General features: G+C 47.7%; 2 protein-coding genes across 2 annotated transcripts; both read left to right on the top strand.

The window, feature by feature from the left end:
* The first annotated feature begins 471 nt into the window (after positions 1-471).
* LOC141027404 (uncharacterized) lies at positions 472-1,167 on the top strand. The gene has a single exon (XM_073504434.1). It carries the CDS (start codon positions 472-474, stop codon positions 1,165-1,167), a length of 696 nt encoding a protein of 231 aa, XP_073360535.1.
* Positions 1,168-4,955: 3,788 nt separating this feature from the next.
* LOC109777916 (SKP1-like protein 1) lies at positions 4,956-18,550 on the top strand. Its single transcript, XM_020336479.4, has 2 exons — positions 4,956-5,600; positions 18,134-18,550. Exons 1-2 carry the CDS (start codon positions 5,247-5,249, stop codon positions 18,305-18,307), a joined length of 528 nt encoding a protein of 175 aa, XP_020192068.1. The 5' UTR covers positions 4,956-5,246; the 3' UTR covers positions 18,308-18,550.
* The last annotated feature ends 1,133 nt before the right edge of the window (positions 18,551-19,683 follow it).

The raw sequence follows: 19,683 nt of genomic DNA, 5'->3' as shown, positions 1-19,683 counted from the left end.
GTGTGAGCATAAGCTAACACCAGATCCTTTGTATATGGTGTCCGTTAAGTCTTCCTATTCTCCACGATCCAGAAAATACAAGCAACGATCCTCAAATCAAAAAAAAAAGACCCACGATAGCAGGCCGGCAAGAAAAACGGAAGAAGGGGCCAACGAACCAACGGTAAGCGGCTGCACGTGACAAACAAACGGCTGACCAAAAGCTGCCTGAGATTTACATACAGGACGGGCAGAGACTTGAGACACGGACGAGGTAAACAAAACGATTAACGGCCCGCCAATATCGGTGTGCTAGATCAGCAAGACAAATACGACGCGGGTAACCACAGGATCAACCCCGTACGAATTTTAAAGACAAACAATCAAACGATGGAAGATTTAGATGTGAGATAACTATTTCACATCTAGATGTAAAATAGCAAATCCGTTTTTATATTCGTCCAAGCATAGGGACCTCACGGGCTTGCTTCTATGCGTACAGGCCAAGCTGGGCCGTTGAAGACCAGCGCCGATAAATGGCCGCAGATCCGCAACGAACAGAGAGGAGATCGGGGCTCGTACGGATCTGGAGTTCGAGAGATATTGACGGCGCAAGCGAACGCGAGCGATGGCAACACCGAGTCGTCGTCTTCGTCGGCGACGGGATGGCACAACCTTCCCGACGACCTCGTCGGCATGGTTCGCCGCAGGATCTCCTCCCCGCGCGACCGCGTGCGCCTCGCCGCCGTCTGCAGGCCATGGCACGACGCGGCGTCGCGGCTCCCGGCGCAGCCGGCCGTCCCAGCTCTCATACTCTCGCCATATGGACGTAGCAAGAAGAAGCACATGTGCGGCCCCTGCGACAGTTGGGTCCTACGCGTCCCGGGCAAGGCGGTCAGGAAGCGGTTCGTCGGTTCCCACCATGGCGGCTGGATCGCCGCCAAGGATGACCACCAGCTCGTGATTGTAAATCTCTTCTCCGGCGTCGAGGTGCCGCTCACCGCCAACCAGAAGATGATTGCTTCTATACCCACGGTCAAAGGCCCTCACAACATCAAGAAAATCATCTTCTCCGAAGACCCAGCCTCCTCCGATGGCTGCGTTCTCGCCGCCATTACACATGAAGGTAATAGTATTGCTGTGTGCAGAGTAGGTTGCCGGGACGGCAGATGGTCTGCACATCTTTGACGTGGGAACTCGTTCTGGGACATCGCCTTGTACGACGGTGAGCTCTATGGCCTCACAATGCTCTCTGAAATACTCGTCAAGATTGAAATCGTTATTAAGGAAGACAGAACGTCGGAGGTCATGGCTAGCCACCCTTACCCATCCAATCGCATGACTGGAGTTGTTACAACCCCATGTACTACGACGCTTACATCGTGGAGTTGCATGGCGAGTTGTTGATTGCGGCGAGGGAACGATGGTTGAGCGACGAAAAGTATTTCTTCAGGGTATTCAAATCAAGCTAATGGCAAGGCTCACAAGCAGAAGTGGGCACACGTGACGAATTTCGGCGAGTATGCATTATTCTTGGGTTTGTCCAGAGCAGTACATGTGCCGGTTGGTGGGCATCATGGTATAAAGAGAAATCACATCTACTATTATAGCCCTACAACTGAAGAAGAGTTGCCTGATGACAAGGTGTACTCTATAAGGACAGGGAGGTTCATATAGTATTGACGATGGTGTAGTAAGGACAGGACACTATTTAATGCATTGTTATAATCGTCCGACATGGCGGGAACGTTGTAATTCTGCCAGGTGGCTTTACCATCCGGACTTCTAGCCGAGGTACTCCGTGGCCTCTCGCCAATCTTGCTAACAACTCATATGTAACTCTTTGACAGTGTTTGTAACATCTTACTATATATCGTTTTGTCGAATTTTACTCATCCATTGTATGACATTTCATCTTTTCTCGACTCAAGAGATGCGCACCTAAAGTTTATAGGGATCACAAAACATAAAGAGAAGTCTCGACTCAAGAAGTTCAGAGCAGCGTTGCATAGACAAGCTAGTACAAGACATGATCCTGCACTAGTAAAGGTTTTTTGTATCATTTCAGTTAGTAGTTGTTCTCAGAGGTATCTATGTTGCATTACTGTTGTAATAAATAAATGCAGATCAAGTTGCAGAGAGTTTTAGAAATCAAGCCCATTCCCAGAAACTGTACATATGCAGCCAATATTGCTTCATGCTTCATGTTCTAGAGAGTTTCAGAAGTCAGTTTATGACATGGAGGGCCCGCTCGTCAGTTCCACGTGGCAAAAAAAGTAAACACCGTTACGTAAACAGTTAAGTTGACCGTTATGACCGGGTGGGGCCAACATGTCAGCTTTTTCTTCACTCTTTCTCTTCTCTGTATCGTGACTACTGCTGTCGCCGCTGTTGCTGCTGCTGCCTGCCGCTGCTGAGTGCTGCTGCCATCTCCGCCGCTGCTGTCGCCGCTGCCGCTGCGTGCGGAAGGGACAGACACAGGTGCGGCGGCGGAGGCCAAGGAAGGGAGAGCTTGAGAGTTTCAGAAGTTCTTTTTTCGTTCCTATATTTTCTAAGCAAAACGACACGATTCTATTTGTTTGTATTACGAAAATGTAGTACATCAGATGAGATCAAGAACACTAAATAAACAGATCCTTCATTCATTAATTACTAGTGATCAGGCAGTACAAACTAAAGTCGTCACCAACGCTCCCTCCAATTTACTAGTGATCAGGCAGTACAGATACATACATAAAGATAGAATCTGCGAGTGCTTGGTTTCTGTCTTGACTCTTGAGGTAGTACACTCAGGCTGCTCGTTAACAAAGTATATACTTTCCAATTTTCCATGTCCACAGATAGATACTCCCTCTGTCGCATAATATAAGAGTGTTTTTTACACTAGTGTAGTGTCAGAAACGCTCTTATATTATGGGACGGAGGGAGTAGAATTTACAGCACAAGGAGCCTGCCCAAAATCTGATCATCAGAAAAATAAATCAGTTTGTCCAAAAGATAATCAGAAATCAAAGAGTAGAAAGCATCAGTACCATTCATCATCTATTAATTCCTGTAGTAAAATGTGGTACAGGTACAAGATATGTAACTAGGAGGATGTGAATCTGGAGAGCATTTGTTTGTACAAGTACAACTAACTAGCATTGCTTTTGTGATCATATGAGGAAAAAAATGTAATTTAAAAACATCCCAATGTTGCAATAGCACTGTAGCAGCAGTGCCAGACGAGTTTTCTTCTTATTTGTTAAATCGCAAAAACAATGCGCTCCTGGTGAATCAAACTAGAACCGCTCACATTTTACCACGCACGCTTACCAACCCGCAACCAAGCCGGACATGCTAAGAAGCAACGTTTCCATTCTTTTATTCTTTTCTTCTTCTTTTTTCTTTTTCTGTTTTCTGTTTTTTTCTTTTTTCTTTTCATTTTTCAATTTTCATGTACTGTTTACAAATTTGATGAACTTTTTGTCAATCCGCTGAACTTTTTTTCAGATTCGATGAACTTTTTTCAATTATGATGAACTTTTTTCAAATTTGATGAACTTTATTTTAGATTCGATGAACTTTTTTATAATTCGATGGACTTTTTGTCAATCCGCTGAACTTTTTTCAAAATTGATGAACTTTCTTCAGATTCGATGAAATTTTTCCAAATTCGATGAACTTTTTTAGATTCAATGATTTTTTTTAGATTCGATGAACTTTTTCAATTATGATGAACTTTTTTCAAATTCGATGAACTTTTTTTTAGAATCGATGAACTTTTTTTCATAATCGATGAACTATTTTCAAATCGAATGAGCTTTTTTCAAATTTTCTAAACTTTTATTGAAGATCAATGAACCTTTTCCCTTTTTGTGAGTTTTTTTCTTTTAAATTCATCAACTTTTTGTAACCAGTGAACGATTTTTAAATTCCTAATTTTTCAAAAAACTTACATATATTTTTTGAACAGTCAATGGTCAACTTTCCAGACCTGTCAATTGGTGAAACTTTTTCCCATATTAGTGTACTTGTTTTCTTCCAATTAGCGCCGCTAGAATAGTTCTTAAGTCGTACGCTTTGCAATTAATCACTAGTGGGCGACTAGTCCAGTGGTATCCATTCTCTTGCGCGAGAGGTGCGGCTCCCGGCCGACGCACGCCATTTTTTTGTTGGTTTTTGTGGTACAGCATTTATGTGCGCTACGGGCCGGCCCACTAGTTCTTCTGTGAGCGCCAGTTCGCTTCGGGGGCGCTTAAGGCGCCGAGTAGGACCTCCCGGCAGTCATGTTGCCGTCTTCCTAGCAGCAGGGCCTGCGCTCTTGTGGACTGGACCGGTTGCTGGGCCAGATAAGCCAGGTTTCTTCTTTCCTTTTCTCTTATGTTTTTTGCTTTTGGTTTTTATTTGAATCCTTGCCACTGATTTAAAATCAAACAAGATTCAAAACCAGTGCCAAACTTCTCTGAAATATATATGTTGCCACAATGGACCTAGTCAAATGCACATTAATTATTTCAAGGCATTTTGAATTTATATTCTAATTTTTATGAATATAAATCTAAACTGAAATAGAATATTTATTTAAATTCATAGCCCAATTAATTCCTTGAAAATGTTCACTATTTTTGGATTGGATCAAAACCCTTGTCCAAATGAACAAACATCAATGAAGGAATTTATGGAATCACTAAATGCATTTTAGGGTGCTTTTCCCTTTTATTTAATTTTAGGTTTTGAAAAATTCCATCAATTCCATTTTCTTGTATTTAAACATGATGCAATGGTATTCTAGATGCAACTATTTGCTGGCAATATTCTAAGGCTGTGACACCTCCATGCTAGATCGGGATCCATGGCTGGCTGGAGGTGGCCGGGGAGGGATGGGGTTGCATGTTACAGACAAAGGGGTTTTGTGCAAAAGCCAATAGCGGAGTGGTGGCATTCTTTTTGTAAAAGTACCACCTCTAGCCTTGTGTGCGCTACATATAGTCGGACGGTCGAAAGTGTGCTCGGACCCCTGCTCCTTCGTATCTCATGAAATAAATTCTATCCAAATTTGATCCGATTTGGTATGGTAATACTTGGCTTCGTTTCCTTGTGATGTACGATCCATAGATTTCCAATCACGCGTTGCCCCGCCTCAATAAATAAATTCCCCCGGATCCTAGCTCGCCCCACCCCGCAGCAACCAAATCTTTCCTCTCCTTCTGCGGTCGCCGCTGCGTTTCTAGGGCTTCCCCAATCCAAAATTCATCCGCCCTACCCCAATCCCGGATCCAGCAGTGATGGCAACCTCGAACGCAGGCGAGAAGAAGATGATCATGCTCAAGTCGTCCGACGGCAAGGAGTTTGAGGTGGAGGAGGTGGTCGCCATGGAGTCGCAGACCATCCGCCACATGATTGAGGATGACGGCGCTGACAAAGCCATCCCGATCCCCAACATCAACTCCGAGATCCTCTCCAAGGTCATCGAGTACTGCAACAAACATGTCCTGGCCAAGCCAGGCAACGTCGCCACTCGATCCCCCGGTGCCGTTGCGTCTAACACCGTGGCTCCCGCCGCCCTGGCCGAAGACCTCAAGATCTGGGACGCAAAATTCATCAAGGTTAACCATGCCACCCTCTTCGGCCTCATCCAGGTATTATATCCTTTGATTCGACCGTTTTCTTTTTCCAGATCTACTTTTTTTCATGTTCCCCTTCTGGCACTCGGATCTAGATTGGGCTTGCGGGTCTTGCTAATATTTATATTAGATTGGACGGACTCCTCATACAACCATCAAGGTAGATTCAATTCGATTCGAATGGACTAGATTAGGTTTAGATTATACATGATTGTGCTTTATTAGCGAAGTACACATTGGCCGGCCATACAAAATCCTAGTAAATAGGTTAGAGCATCATCTTGTGGTCTGATATGTTTCACTGACATGTGTATATCATTGTTATGCGTATCCTAGGAAGCTTTATTATGATCAGTGTGAACTTACTAGATGCACTATCATTGTGCCAACAAATTGTATATTATTAACGTGCGGAAACATCAGACTACTCATAACAATATATGGTTTTTATGCTTATGCTACATATATTAATGCTTCTCTCTCGCACGATAGGTGACTTCATGTGCTGTTTTGTGTTTTATTGGCTTGTAACACATCTTAATGCAGGACAATCTATCTAATTATCCATGTTCTTGTGACGCCCCCGATTCAATCGTACACTAATCATACACGCAAACGTGTACGATCAAGATCAGGGACTCACGGGAAAATATCACAACAAAACTCTAAAAATAAAATAAATCATACAAGCATCATAATACAAGCCAGGGGCCTCGAGGGCTCGAATACAATTGCTCGATCATAGACGAGGCAGGGGAAGCAACATTATCTGAGTACAGACATAAGTTAAACAAGTTTGCCTTAAGAAGGCTAGCACAAACTGGGATACAGATCGAAAGAGGCGCAGGCCTCCTGCCTGGGATCCTCCTAAACTACTCCTGGTCGTCGTCAGCGGCCTGCACGTAGTAGTAGGCCTCCGGTGTAGTAAGAGTCATCGTCGACGGTGGCGTCTGGCTCCTGGGCTCCAGCATCTGGTTGCGACAACCAGGTAGAATGGAAAGGGGGAAAAGAGGGAGAAAAGCAACCGTGAGTACTCATCCAAAGTACTCGCAAGCAAGGATCTACACTACATATGCATGAGTATATGTGTAAAGGGCCATATCGGTGGACTGAACTGTAGAATGCCATAATAAAAGGGGGATAGCTAATCCTGTCGAAGACTACGCTTCTGGCCACCTCCATCTTGCAGCATGTAGGAGAGAGTATATGGTAAGTTCACCAAGAAGCATCGCATAGCATAATCCTACCCGGCGATCCCGTCCTCGCCGCCCCGTTAGAGAGCGATCACCGGGTTGTATCTGGCACTTGGAAGGGTGTGTTTTATTAAGTATCCGGTTCTAGTTGTCATAAGGTCAAGGTACAACTCCAAGTCGTCCTGTTACCGAAGATCACGGCTATTCGAATAGATAAACTTCCCTGCAGGGGTGCACCACATAACCCAACACGCTCGATCCCATTTGGCCGGACACACTTTTCAGGGTCAGGCCCGGCCGCGGAAGATCAACACGTCGCAACCCCACCTAGGCACAATAGAGAGGTCAGCACACCGGTCTAAATCCTATGGCGCAGGGGTCTGGGCCCATCGCCCATTGCACACCTGCATGTTGCGAACACGGCCGGAAGCAGACCTAGCCTAGCAGGCGTTCCAGTCCAATCCCGCGCGCGCCGCTCAGTCGCTGCCGTCACGAAGGCTTCGACTGATACCACGACGCCGAGTGCCCATAACTGTTCCCGCGTAGTGCGTATAGACCAAATGGCCAGACTCAGATCAAATACCAAGAACTCGTTAAGCGTGTTATTTTGAAGTAACCGCGGATGCCGACCAGGGCCAGGCCCACCTCTCTCCTAGGTGGTCTCAACCTGCCCTGTCGCTCGGCCACAAAGTATCAGTCGAGGGCCGTCGGGAACCCAGGCCCACCTCTACCGGGATGGAGCCACCTGCCCCTTCAGCCCCCATCTCCGAATAGTATCATAAGTAATGTAACAGTATAAAGTATATAGTATATGCCCGTGATCACCTCCTGAAGTGATCATGGCCCAGTAGTATAGCATGGCAGACGGACAAGAGTGTAGGGCCACTGATGGAACACTAGCATCCTATACTAAGCATTAGGATAGCAGGTAAAGGTATCAACAATTGTAGCAACAATGACAGGCTATGCAGCAGAATAGGATTAACCGAAAGCAGTAACATGCTACACTACTCTAATGCAAGCAGTAGAGAGAAGGAATAGGCGATATCTGGTGATCAAGGGGGGGGCTTTCCTGGTTGCTCTGGCAAGTAGGGTTCGTCAACAACGTAGTCGATCGGGGCACCAGCAGCGGCGTCAGTCTCGTAGTCTAACGGAGAGAAGAGGGGGGAAGAACAATGAATACAATGCAAACAGATGCATAACGATGCATGACAAGACAACAAACAGTGCTAGGCGTGCCCTAACGCGGTAGGAGGCGATACCGGCGAAGGGGGGAAACATCCGGGAAAGTATCCCCGGTGTTTTGCGTTTTCGGACAGGTGAACTGGAGGGGGAAAGTTGCGTGTTTGCTATGCTAGGGATGTGTGGCGGATGAACGGGCTGCGTATCCGGATTCGTCTCGTCGTTCTGAGCAACTTTCATGTACAAAGTTTTTCCATCCGAGCTACGGTTCATTTTATATTAATTTAAAAAGGATTTTATCTTTTTCTAGAATTAACAGAATTAATTTAATTAAAAAAGGCAATTATGACGTCAGCTTGATGTCAGCATGACGTCAGCAGTCAACGTTGAACGTTGACCTGGTCAACCTGACAGGTGGGTCCCACCTGTTAGGGACTGCTTAGCTAGTTAACAGTAGTTAATTAGGTTAACTAGTTATTAGGTTAATTAATCTTAATTAGTTACTTTAAACAGAATTAATTAAGTTAATTAATTAATTGATTTTATTTATTTATTATTATTTTTAATTCTTTTTTATTTAAAACGTTCTGGGCATGGGCCCCACATGTCAAAAGCCCATAGGCCTAGCGGGTCGGGCGTGCAGGCGACGGGCGCCAGCCCGAATGGGCGCACACCCAGGGGCGGGCAAATCCGGCGCGGCGCCGGAGTAGGGGGAGGCCAGTGGCCACGGCGTCGGCCAGGGAAGGTGCGGGCCTCGCGTGGGGAGCGGCACAGCAGCGCTAACCGGGCGGCGTGCGGCAGCGGGAGGTCACGGCGGAGCGGGACAAGGGGAGCAGGGGGCGCGGTCATGCGCGGGGCGCTGGCACTCGGCCAGGCCGCGGTGCGGCTATGCGGTGAGGCGGGCGCGTGCAGGGGAAGGTGGGGCGAGCGACGGGCATGCGCTAGCGTCAACGGGCGCTAGCGGGGCAAGGGTATGGCGAGCAGGGGGCAAGCGCGACCGGACCCTAGCGGGCGACGAGGAGCCGAGGCAGAACGCGGGCGGCGACAGCGGGCGAGCGGCGTGGGTGGCGACAGTAGGCGAGGCCGGCGCGTGGGCGCCCGGGCGGCGGTACTTGCCGCGCTGACCGAACAAGGAAAGAGGAGGAGGGGAGGACGGGGCTCACCGAGCCCTGTAGTCTAGCAAAGCGGGCTCGAGGAGGAGTCGGGGAGGTCCGGCGAGGCGGCACCGGCGACGGAGAGGACGGCGGGACAGCTCCGGCGATGTGGCTGGTGGTGCTCCGGCGGTCGACGGCGTCGTGGTTGTGGCGGCGTTGTCCAGGGGCTATGGGCGACGCGGGCGGCGCGACGAGCGGGCCGATCCCACAAGGGAGAGGCACGGAAGGTCCGGTGACGGCAGTGGTCACCGGGGCGCCGGCGAGGTGGCGCGCGGCATCGGCGTTGACGGGGTCGGGGGTGCGGTTGCCCCGATCCAGACGGGGGAGGGGAGCGAGGGGAGTGGGGGATCGAGGGGAGTGGGGGTAGCAGTTAGGGTTTCGGTCGGGTGTGGGAAAATAGGCCATATAGACCAGGGGCAATGGGGTGGGCCAGCTGGCTGCCGGTTGGGCCGAGAGGCCCAGGGAGAGGGGGGTTTCGGCCTTTCTTTTATTATTATTTCTTGTTTTGTTTTATTTTCTTTATTTTATTCTGTTTTATCTTTGTTTCCTATTGTTTTAGTTTTTTGTAAAACATATACTTGGCATCTAATTTAGTATTTCAGTTTAGTCCACTGTCACAAAAAGTCTAGTCCCCAAATAATTTAGTTTGATACTTTATTAATTAGTAAAGGCATTTAAATAATTAGGTTTGCTACTATTTAAATTATTTTAGTGCAGTTAAGCATTTCATAAAAGTTTGGTTTCACCACCATAATCACCTATGCATTATCTGGCACAACCCAAACATTTTAGTTTTAAAGTTTGAAAACTTTTACCGTTTGATTTGATTTTGATTTTGAATTTGAATTTGAATCGGTTTCGAACTAATGCGAGATTAGCAACAGTAACTGTGGTGACGTGGCACCATTAGCAGAGAATTACTGTAGCTTAATTATCCGGGCGTCACAATTCTCCTCCACTACAAGAAATCTCGTTCCGAGATTTTAAGAAGGGGAGTAAGGGGGAAAGGCCTGGTTACGATATTCTAACGGATCTTCTCGTCTTGGTTGAGCTTCTTGAAGAGGTCTATCCACTATGTTGATGTCTTCACTTCTCTGCTTCAGGTCATCATGATGAAGCCGACATCCTTTCTTAAGGATCTCCATCGTACTTACGAATAGGAAAGGGGCAGCTTGACAACGATAGAACGCTACCAGGGGTAATCACCGGGGGTTATCCCACGAATGAACATATGAGTATCTCTCGAGTTGAACAAATGAAACACATCGAGAGAAAAGTAGGACAGTGCAATAAGAAGTTTCGAGCGGATAGGCAATCGTTCATTGCCTGAAACAGAGTGTGAAAGGGGTTCAGAGCAACAGGAATAAGTATTGTGTCTGATACCAGAATTGATCACTAGGAAGGTGGCTCGCAAATTACATACGAAACGAAGCGCAAGGGATAACTTCGAACAGGGATGTACATGAGAGTCAGGTTTCGATCCTGTGGAACTGTGGGTTATGGGCCCACAATGTGGGTTAAAATTAGGAAGGGGGCTGACATGTTGCACGGTCATGATAGCAAGGCATGTCAGAGGGTAGCCTGCCAGCTATGTTGGCAACAACGTTGGTACCATGGGCGAGGGACGAAGAGAACCATTTTCCTGCTCGTTGAACGAGGCAGACCAATAGGCAAGGTTCTCGTCCATCGGTGGCTATCGGAATGTCATCAACAATAGTAACAGGGTCTTATTGATAGAGTAGTACACCGAGGTGTTTACATAAGCAGTGAATTATTACTGCTTAGATCATATAGATCACAAGAAAGATTAAATAAAATAATGGAAAGGAAAAGGGTGATCATCAGATTAAATAGAACAATGGAAAGGAAAATGTGCTTAAACACATATTTCAAGGGTATATCCTTCCCAAGGACAAGCTGAGCATGATATCCATGACAGGATATAATGTAGAAAAATCTTTAGGTAGGGGAGAGAAATTTCATGACACTACCCATACAACGGTGTTTGGATAATTGAGCAAGAATCATTTAGCATTGGGCTTCAAATGTTCTTGAAAAAAAATCGGAGTACCACAGACATGCTTCGAGATAGCATTGGCATGGTCTTCAAGCAAAGGTCGGACTTTGGATACAAAGTATCCATTAGGAACAACTTGTAGAATAAGTTTTACAATTTCCTCATGGAAGAATGGATAACCTTGCTGAAAGGAAGAACTATAACAATAGGTCCTCCGGTCAAGTGTGCTAGGCATGACATCACCTTACCGGGTCATATAAAGACCAATGTTATAACTCTTGAAAATATGCTCCAACCATCATAGCTGACTGAGATTCAGATCTGATCGGTGTTAGGAAACCTCAGACTCAGGATGCCTGAGAAGAAAAGGTGCCAGACAAATTGACGGGATGACACTGTAAGATTCTCAGGAAATGAACTATGAAGTGATTTCCGTTAACAAGAGTTCATCATTAACCCAAGGAGAGGACAAGGAGGTGGCTGATGGGCTAAGGACAATTCATCGAGATTTCCAAAAGATGGTTTTCCACACTTATGTGAACAAGGAGATAACATTCGTCAAATCAAATGATATAATGATGTATGCTCGAGGAAAACATACACAATCAAACATTGATTGAAAGGTGCACCCGAAATATGGGCTTTGGTAGCAAGATCAATGTTAGAAGGGTGATACGATATCCAATACACAAAGAACGTAACTAACGTTCATTAACTTACAAGCAATAGGGTTGCTAGAAGTTTTGACTTCACACATCATAGTTAAATGGCTGGTATCCCGGTTAGAAACAACACGGGGACCAAAATATGAATGGAGATGGCGAGAAGTATTACTATATCAAGAATTCTTAAGAGGTGGTGAAATTCTCACGACATTCTTTACATAAAAGATGGTAATACTCCAAGGTAAAGAACAAATGCTGGATAGCAAGGATCCTAAGGTATAACACGAAACACGAACAAGTTTGTGTTGGAGGGAAGGCAGTAAAGTGGCCGATGATAACACAAATCATCGAGGGAAAGGATGGTCTTTCTCATCATGAATTCAATTGATATTCTGGAAGGACTCAGAATGCTCATGATGATCACGACACATTTGTCGAGAGAGTCCATGAAGATGTAATCGATCGGCGATGACATCAAGTTAAAGGAATGATGAAGCGAAAGGTTATTGGAACCCTGGGTAAGACACAAACTCGAAATCAAGTTTGCTGTTCAAGGAGGAATGATATGACGAGGAAGATCGACGTAAGATTAGCTCACCGTCGAAGGTTGTGCTCCGTGATTAAGGACCAGGTAGCACAGTTAAAATCAGCACGATAATGATGTAGCCGAGTAGGCTAGGAATGACATGATCGAGTTCAAACTCGTAAGTAATGAAGGTTACCAAGAGTTGTTGAATCGCAGTGCGGACTCGATTCAGTTGTCGGTGTCCTTCAGGGGTTCTAACAACTCAGAACCCGTTGGAAAAATGGAATCGTCAAGAATATTATTTGATGAAGAACTCATAAGAAGTTATGTTGCTCCTGATAATCTCGAGATACCAGGGGGTAATACTCGGCGACAGATCAAAGTAGAGGTTGGACTGGGGTATTGCTCCGTAGAAGACAAGTGCTTAAACTTGTCCGCGAAATGGGATCAAAGAAGAACAATCATGGCCAAAACCACGATTGCAAAGGACCAAAACAAAATACAAGATGATTTTAAAACAAGGGAAAATTATTATTACAAGAAGCTTTCATGTTAAGTTCCACATCGGGTCCATGGGCATGAACACAAAGTTCAAGGTCGACTCCCACTTCTTCAATGCCTAACCTATCATTTACTTCTCGTCTTCGAAGAAGTTGTAGAGCAGAAAATTATCTGGTAAAACACCAGAATGGTATGACTTGTGTAAACTTTCGGGTGCATACGGTTTTAGGGAAGGTATAGGCTCAACCCATCGGGGCATCTTAGAAACATATACTACAAAGTTCAGAAGTAAATAACTCAAGCTCGAAAGCAGAGCATCGTTGGCCATATCAAAGAATAGGATTTAGCAATGACATTATGTATCAGGGAAAGAACTTCTCAAGGTTTTTGTGTACAAAGGACACTGTCGGATGAAAATTCAACAAAGGATCTAACGGTCCATAACGGAGTTGATGTGAGCATTTGCACACCACCAATGGAAGAAACAATGCAAAGGTATTTAATTATAGAAACAACTAACTACATCAAAGCTCAAAGGCAAAGGAATTAAGATTTCTAGATCAAGGGATCAGAAGCAATCGTTCTGATCGAAAATGAATAAGTTCAATAGACTTAGAAGCACAACCGATCAAGGCATTGATTGGTCAAGAACCAGCTCATATCCAAATGACGTCTGAGCCAGAAGGATAATCCTAGGATTCGACTGATGATGGTGAACATTCGCAACTTATTGAATCAACGGACTCAAAATGATAATGACAAAGGATGCCAATAAGATTACTAGACTTATGGGGTTAACCATAATGCAAGCAAGTAAGAATTTCAAGAGCAATAGGCTCCTGAGGATTTTCGGAAGATTGAATGGTATTTCGAAGATTGGTGACATACATGAATCAACTGGGGATGAGTGGATACTCGGTGAGTGCGAGAAATTATCCGTAGGGATATTCATGTGGCAAGAACTGCAAGGCAGTAGGCACAAAGTATTCTCGGAACATTAGAGAGAATTTCGGGGTATCTTGGAATAACAAGATCAACTGGGAATAAAAGTAAGAACGATAGGTGTAAGTATTTATCCATAGGGATGTTTCGGTGGTAGCGAATTGCAAAAGCAACAAGCTCAAAGTCTCGAGAGAACATCGGAGAGTATCTTCGAAATCCTTCAGTGGACCAAGTAATCATCTGGAGTAAGGGGCTCTCCGGGTGGAAGTAGTTACGAGAACCTAGAGTCGGCGTTAGTAAAATCATTTAACCCGAATAGAAGAGAGATCAGAGTCCCAGAGTATAGATCGAGGAATAAAAGATCCTAATACCACCCAATGGCGACGTGGGCCCATAAGCCGCACAGCCATGTTCTTGTGATGCCCCCGATTCAATCGTACACTAATCATACACCAAACGTGTACGATCAAGATCAGGGACTCACGGGAAGATATCACAACACAACTCTAAAAATAAAATAAGTCATACAAGCATCATAATACAAGCCAGGGGCCTCGAGGGCTCGAATACAATTGCTCGATCATAGACGAGTCAGCGGAAGCAACAATATCTGAGTACAGACATAAGTTAAACAAGTTTGCCTTAAGAAGGCTAGCACAAACTGGGATACAGATCGAAAGAGGCGCAGGCCTCCTGCCTGGGATCCTCCTAAACTACTCCTGGTCGTCGTCAGCGGCCTGCACGTAGTAGTAGGCACCTCCGGTGTAGTAAGAGTCGTCGTCGACGTGGCGTCTGGCTCCTGGGCTCCAGCATCTGGTTGCGACAACCAGGTAGAATGGAAAGGGGGAAAAGAGGGAGAAAAGCAACCGTGAGTACTCATCCAAAGTACTCGCAAGCAAGGATCTACACTACATATGCATGAGTATATGTGTAAAGGGCCATATCGGTGGACTGAACTGTAGAATGCCAGAATAAAAGGGGGATAGCTAATCCTGTCGAAGACTACGCTTCTGGCCACCTCCATCTTGCAGCATGTAGGAGAGAGTAGATGGTAAGTTCACCAAATAGCATCGCATAGCATAATCCTACCCAGCGATCCCCTCCTCGTCGGCCCGTTAGAGAGCGATCACCGGGTTGTATCTGGCACTTGGAAGGGTGTGTTTTATTAAGTATCCGGTTCTAGTTGTCATAAGGTCAAGGTACAACTCCAAGTCGTCCTGTTACCGAAGATCACGGCTATTCGAATAGATAAACTTCCCTGCAGGGGTGCACCACATAACCCAACACGCTCGATCCCATTTGGCCGGACACACTTTTCTGGGTCATGCCCGGCCGCGGAAGATCAACATGTCGCAGCCCCACCTAGGCACAACAGAGAGGTCAGCACGCCGGTCTAAATCCTATGGCGCAGGGGTCTGGGCCCATCGCCCATTGCACACCTGCACGTTGCGAATGCGGCCGGAAGCAGACCTAGCCTAGCAGGCGTTCCAGTCCAATCCGGCACGCGCCGCTGAGTCGCTGACGTCATGAAGGCTTCGGCTGATACCACGACGCCGAGTGCCCATAACTGTTCCCGCGTAGTTGGTTAGTGCGTATAGACCAAATGGCCAGACTCAGATCAAATACCAAGAACTCGTTAAGCGTGTTATTTTGAAGTAACCGCGGACGCCGACCAGGGCCATGCCCACCTCTCTCCTAGGTGGTCTCAACCTGCCATGTCGCTCCGCCACAAAGTATCAGTCGAGGGCCGTCGGGAACCCAGGCCCACCTCTACCGGGATGGAGCCACCTGCCCCTTCAGCCCCCATCTCCGAACAGTATCATAAGTAATGTAACAGTATAAAGTATATAGTATATGCCCGTGATCACCTGCCGAAGTGATCACGGCCCAGTAGTATAGCATGGCAGACGGACAAGAGTGTAGGGCCACTGATGGAACACTAGCATCCTATACTAAGCATTAGGATAGCAGGTAAAGGTATCAACAATTGTAGCAACAATGACAGGCTATGCAGCAGAATAGGATTAACCGAAAGCAGTAACATGCTACACTACTCTAATGCAAGCAGTAGAGAGAAGGAATAGGCGATATCTGGTGATCAAGGGGGGGGGGCTTGCCTGGTTGCTCTGGCAAGTAGGGGTCGTCAACAACGTAGTCGATCGGGGCACCAGCAGCGGCGCCAGTCTCGTAGTATAACGGAGAGAAGAGGGGGGAAGAAACAATGAATACAATGCAAACAGATGCATGACAAGACAACAAACAGTGCTAGGCGTGCCCTAACGCGGTAGGAGGCGATACCGGCGAAGGGGGGAAACATCCGGGAAAGTATCCCCGGTGTTTCGCGTTTTCGTACAGGTGAACCGGAGGGGGAAAGTTGCGTGTTTGCTATGCTAGGGATGTGTGGCGGACGAACGGGCTGTGTATCCGGATTCGTCTCGTCGTTCTGAGCAACTTTCATGTACAAAGTTTTTCCATCTGAGCTACGGTTCATTTTATATTAATTTAAAAAGGATTTTTATCTTTTTCTAGAATTAACAGAATTAATTTAATTAGAAAAAGGTAATTATGACATCAGCATGATTTCAGCATGACGTCAGCAGTCAACGTTGACCGTTGACCTGGTCAACCTGACAGGTGGGTCCCACCTGTTAGGGACCGCTTAGCTAATTAACAGTAGTTAATTAGGTTAACTAGTTATTAGGTTAATTAATCTTAATTAGTTAATTTAAACAGAGTTAATTAATTAATTAATTGATTGATATTTTATTTATTTATTATTATTATTCATTTAGTTTTTAAAACGTTCTGGGCATGGGCCCCACATGTCAAAGGCCCATAGGCCTAGCGGGTCGGGCGTGCAGGCGACGGGCGCACGCCCAGGGGTGGGCAAATCCGGCGCGGCGCCGGAGCAGGGGGAGGCCGGTGGCCACGGCGTCGGCCAGGGAAGGCGCGGGCCTGGCGTGGGGAGCGGCACAGCAGCGCTAACCGGGCGGTGTGCGGCAGCGGGAGGCCGCGGCGGAGCGGGACAAGGGGAGCAGGGGCGCGGTCATGCGCGGGACGCTGGCACTCGGCTAGGCCGCGGCGCGGCTATGCGGCGAGGCGGGCGCGTGCAGGGGAAGGTGGGGCGAGCGACGGGCATGCGCCAGCGTCAACGGGCGCTAGCGGGGCAAGGGTATGGCGAGCAGGGGGCAAGCGCGACCGGACGCTAGCGGGCGACGAGGAGCCGAGGCAGAACGCGGGCGGCGACAGTGGGCGAGCGGCGTGGGTGGCGACAGTAGGCGAGGCCAGCAAGGCCGGCGCGTGGGCGGCGATACTGGCCGCGGTGACCGAACGAGGAAAGAGGAGGAGGGGAGGACGGGGCTCACCGAGCCCTGTAGTTGAGCAAAGCGGGCTCGAGGAGGAGTGGGGAGGTCCGGCGAGGCGGCACCGGCGACGGAGAGGACGGCGGGACAGCTCCGGCGATGTGGCTGGTGGTGCTCCGGCGGTCGACGGCGTCGTGGTGGTGGCGGCGTTGTCCAGGGGCGATGGACGACGCGGGCGGCGCGACGAGCGGGCCGATCCCGCAAGGGAGAGGCACGGAAGGTCCGGCGACGGCAGTGGTCACCGGGGCGCCGGCGAGGTGGCGCGCGGCATCGGCGTTGACGGGGTCGGGGGTGCGGTTGCCCCGATCCAGACGGGGGAGGGGAGCGAGGGGAGTGAGGGATCGAGGGGAGTGGGGGTAGCAGTTAGGGTTTCGGTCGGGTGTGGGGAAATAGGCCATATAGGCCAGGGGCAACGGGGTGGGCCGGCTGGCTGCCGGTTGGGCCGAGAGGCCCAGGGAGAGGGGGGTTTCGGCCTTTCTTTTATTATTATTTCTTGTTTTGTTTTATTTTCCTTATTTTATTCTGTTTTATCTTTGTTTCCTATTGTTTTAGTTTTTTGTAAAATATATACTTGGCATCTAATTTAGTATTTCAGTTTAGTCCACGGTCACAAAAAGTCTAGTCCCCAAATAATTTAGTTTGATACTTTATTAATTAGTAAAGGCATTTAAATAATTAGGTTTGCTACTATTTAAATTATTTTAGTGAAGTTAAGCATTTCATAAAAGTTTGGTTTCATCACCATAATCACCTATGCATTATCTGGCACAACCCAAACCTTTTAGTTTTAAAGTTTGAAAACTTTTACCGTTTGATTTGATTTTGATTTTGAATTTGAATTTGAATCGGTTTCGAACTAATGCGAGATTAGCAACAGTAACCGTGGTGACGTGGCACCATTAGCAGAGAATTACTGTAGCTTAATTATCCGGGCGTCATAGTTCTATATCCATTATAGACTAATGCTTCTCTCTGACACCCTATGGTTCTTTTTGCCCCCTCTCAGGCTGCAAGTTACCTCAAGATCGAGGGTTTGTTGGACCTGACTTGCCAGACTGTTGCCGACATGATTCGTGGCAAAACTCCAGAGGAGATCCGTAATTTCTTCAACATCAAGAATAACTACTTGCCAGAGGAGGAGGAGAAGATCCGCAGGGAGAACCAATGGGCATTTCAGTAGAGGAGAATCGAGGTCGTGTTGAATGAATGCTTAGTACTCACCATCTCAACCTTTTAGCAGCACTATTTATGTTTTAATTGGTTGTACTTGTACTGGAGTCTATGAGGTGATTGTTAGAGTAGTCATTATGGTATACGACTTCTAGTCCAAGTCAGTTTTGTACCCCTACCCCAAGTCGGTTTGTACCCTCTTATATACTCTTGTATGCCACACCAAATCATCAATAAGCAACAATTTTATTCAGCTTTCATGGTATCAGATACCGGCCCCAGGGTTTAGGGTATGGCTCCTTCAACGCCACCGCCGCCGCCGCCCGGCTACTTCGAGCGCCGGGCCGCACTCATCGCCAAGGCTGCCAACGCCGCGGCCGCTTCTCTCTCGGCCCTCACCATAGCTCCACAAAACTACCCTGCACCCATCCTCGCCGCACCAATATCTCTTGCTGACACAATCTCCGACATCAGCCCCTACATCCCCATAGTTCTTGATCTCGCCGCCCACAACTACTACCATTGGAGACATCTCTTCGATCTCCACCTCGGCCGCTGCAACCTACGCTCGCATGTCACCGCCAACTGTCTTCCCTGCCCCGACGATCCGCAATGGTTGAAAGACGATCTCGCGATCGTCCAGTGGTTCTACACCCGCATCACCACCGAGATCTTCAACATGCTCGATCACGACGGCGCCACCGCTGCCAACATCTGGCACTCCCTCCGTCAGCTCTTCCAAAGCAACACCGACGCTCGGAAAAACGCTCTCCACACCGAGCTTCGCAATATGGTGCAAGGAGACGCCCTGGTGAACCTGTTCTGCCAGCGCGTTAAAACCATTGGCGATGAGCTCCGCGAACTCGGCGATACAGTTAGCGACTCACAGCTAATCAATATTGTCGTTGTCGGCCTCAGCGAAGACTTTGACAAGCAAGCCTCGTTCATACCGATGATACGGCCCCCTCCTACCTTCGCTGAAGTACGTTCCTTGCTACAACTCGCGGCGGAAACACAAGCTCGCAAGGACTCTCGCCCCAAGGTCTTTCATGCTGCGGCTCGTCCTCCTCTGTCGTCTACACCAGCGCCGCCTTCCAGGCCGGCTCCTGCCGCCGGGCCGTCCGCATCGTCATCTGTTGAACCGCCCCCAGGCTGGCGTCCTAGTCCGAACTACCGCGGCAAAAACCCTATCTACAGGCCGCCGCCGACTCGTTCGGTTCCGCCTACGACATCACCAGCACCGAGTCCTGCACCACCCACCAGTGCTCCATCTGCGGTTGCATGGCGGCCTCCTCATGATCCTTGGACGGGGCTTGTTCAAGCATGGCCCATGCCCTGGTCCGCTCCGTCCACCCTCGGTGCTCCGCCGGCATACTCAGGTGCCTG

Source organism: Aegilops tauschii, chromosome 7 (assembly GCF_002575655.3).
Source record: "Aegilops tauschii subsp. strangulata cultivar AL8/78 chromosome 7, Aet v6.0, whole genome shotgun sequence".
Lineage (NCBI taxonomy): Eukaryota > Viridiplantae > Streptophyta > Magnoliopsida > Poales > Poaceae > Aegilops > Aegilops tauschii.
This window is presented reverse-complemented; position numbering and strand designations above follow the sequence as displayed.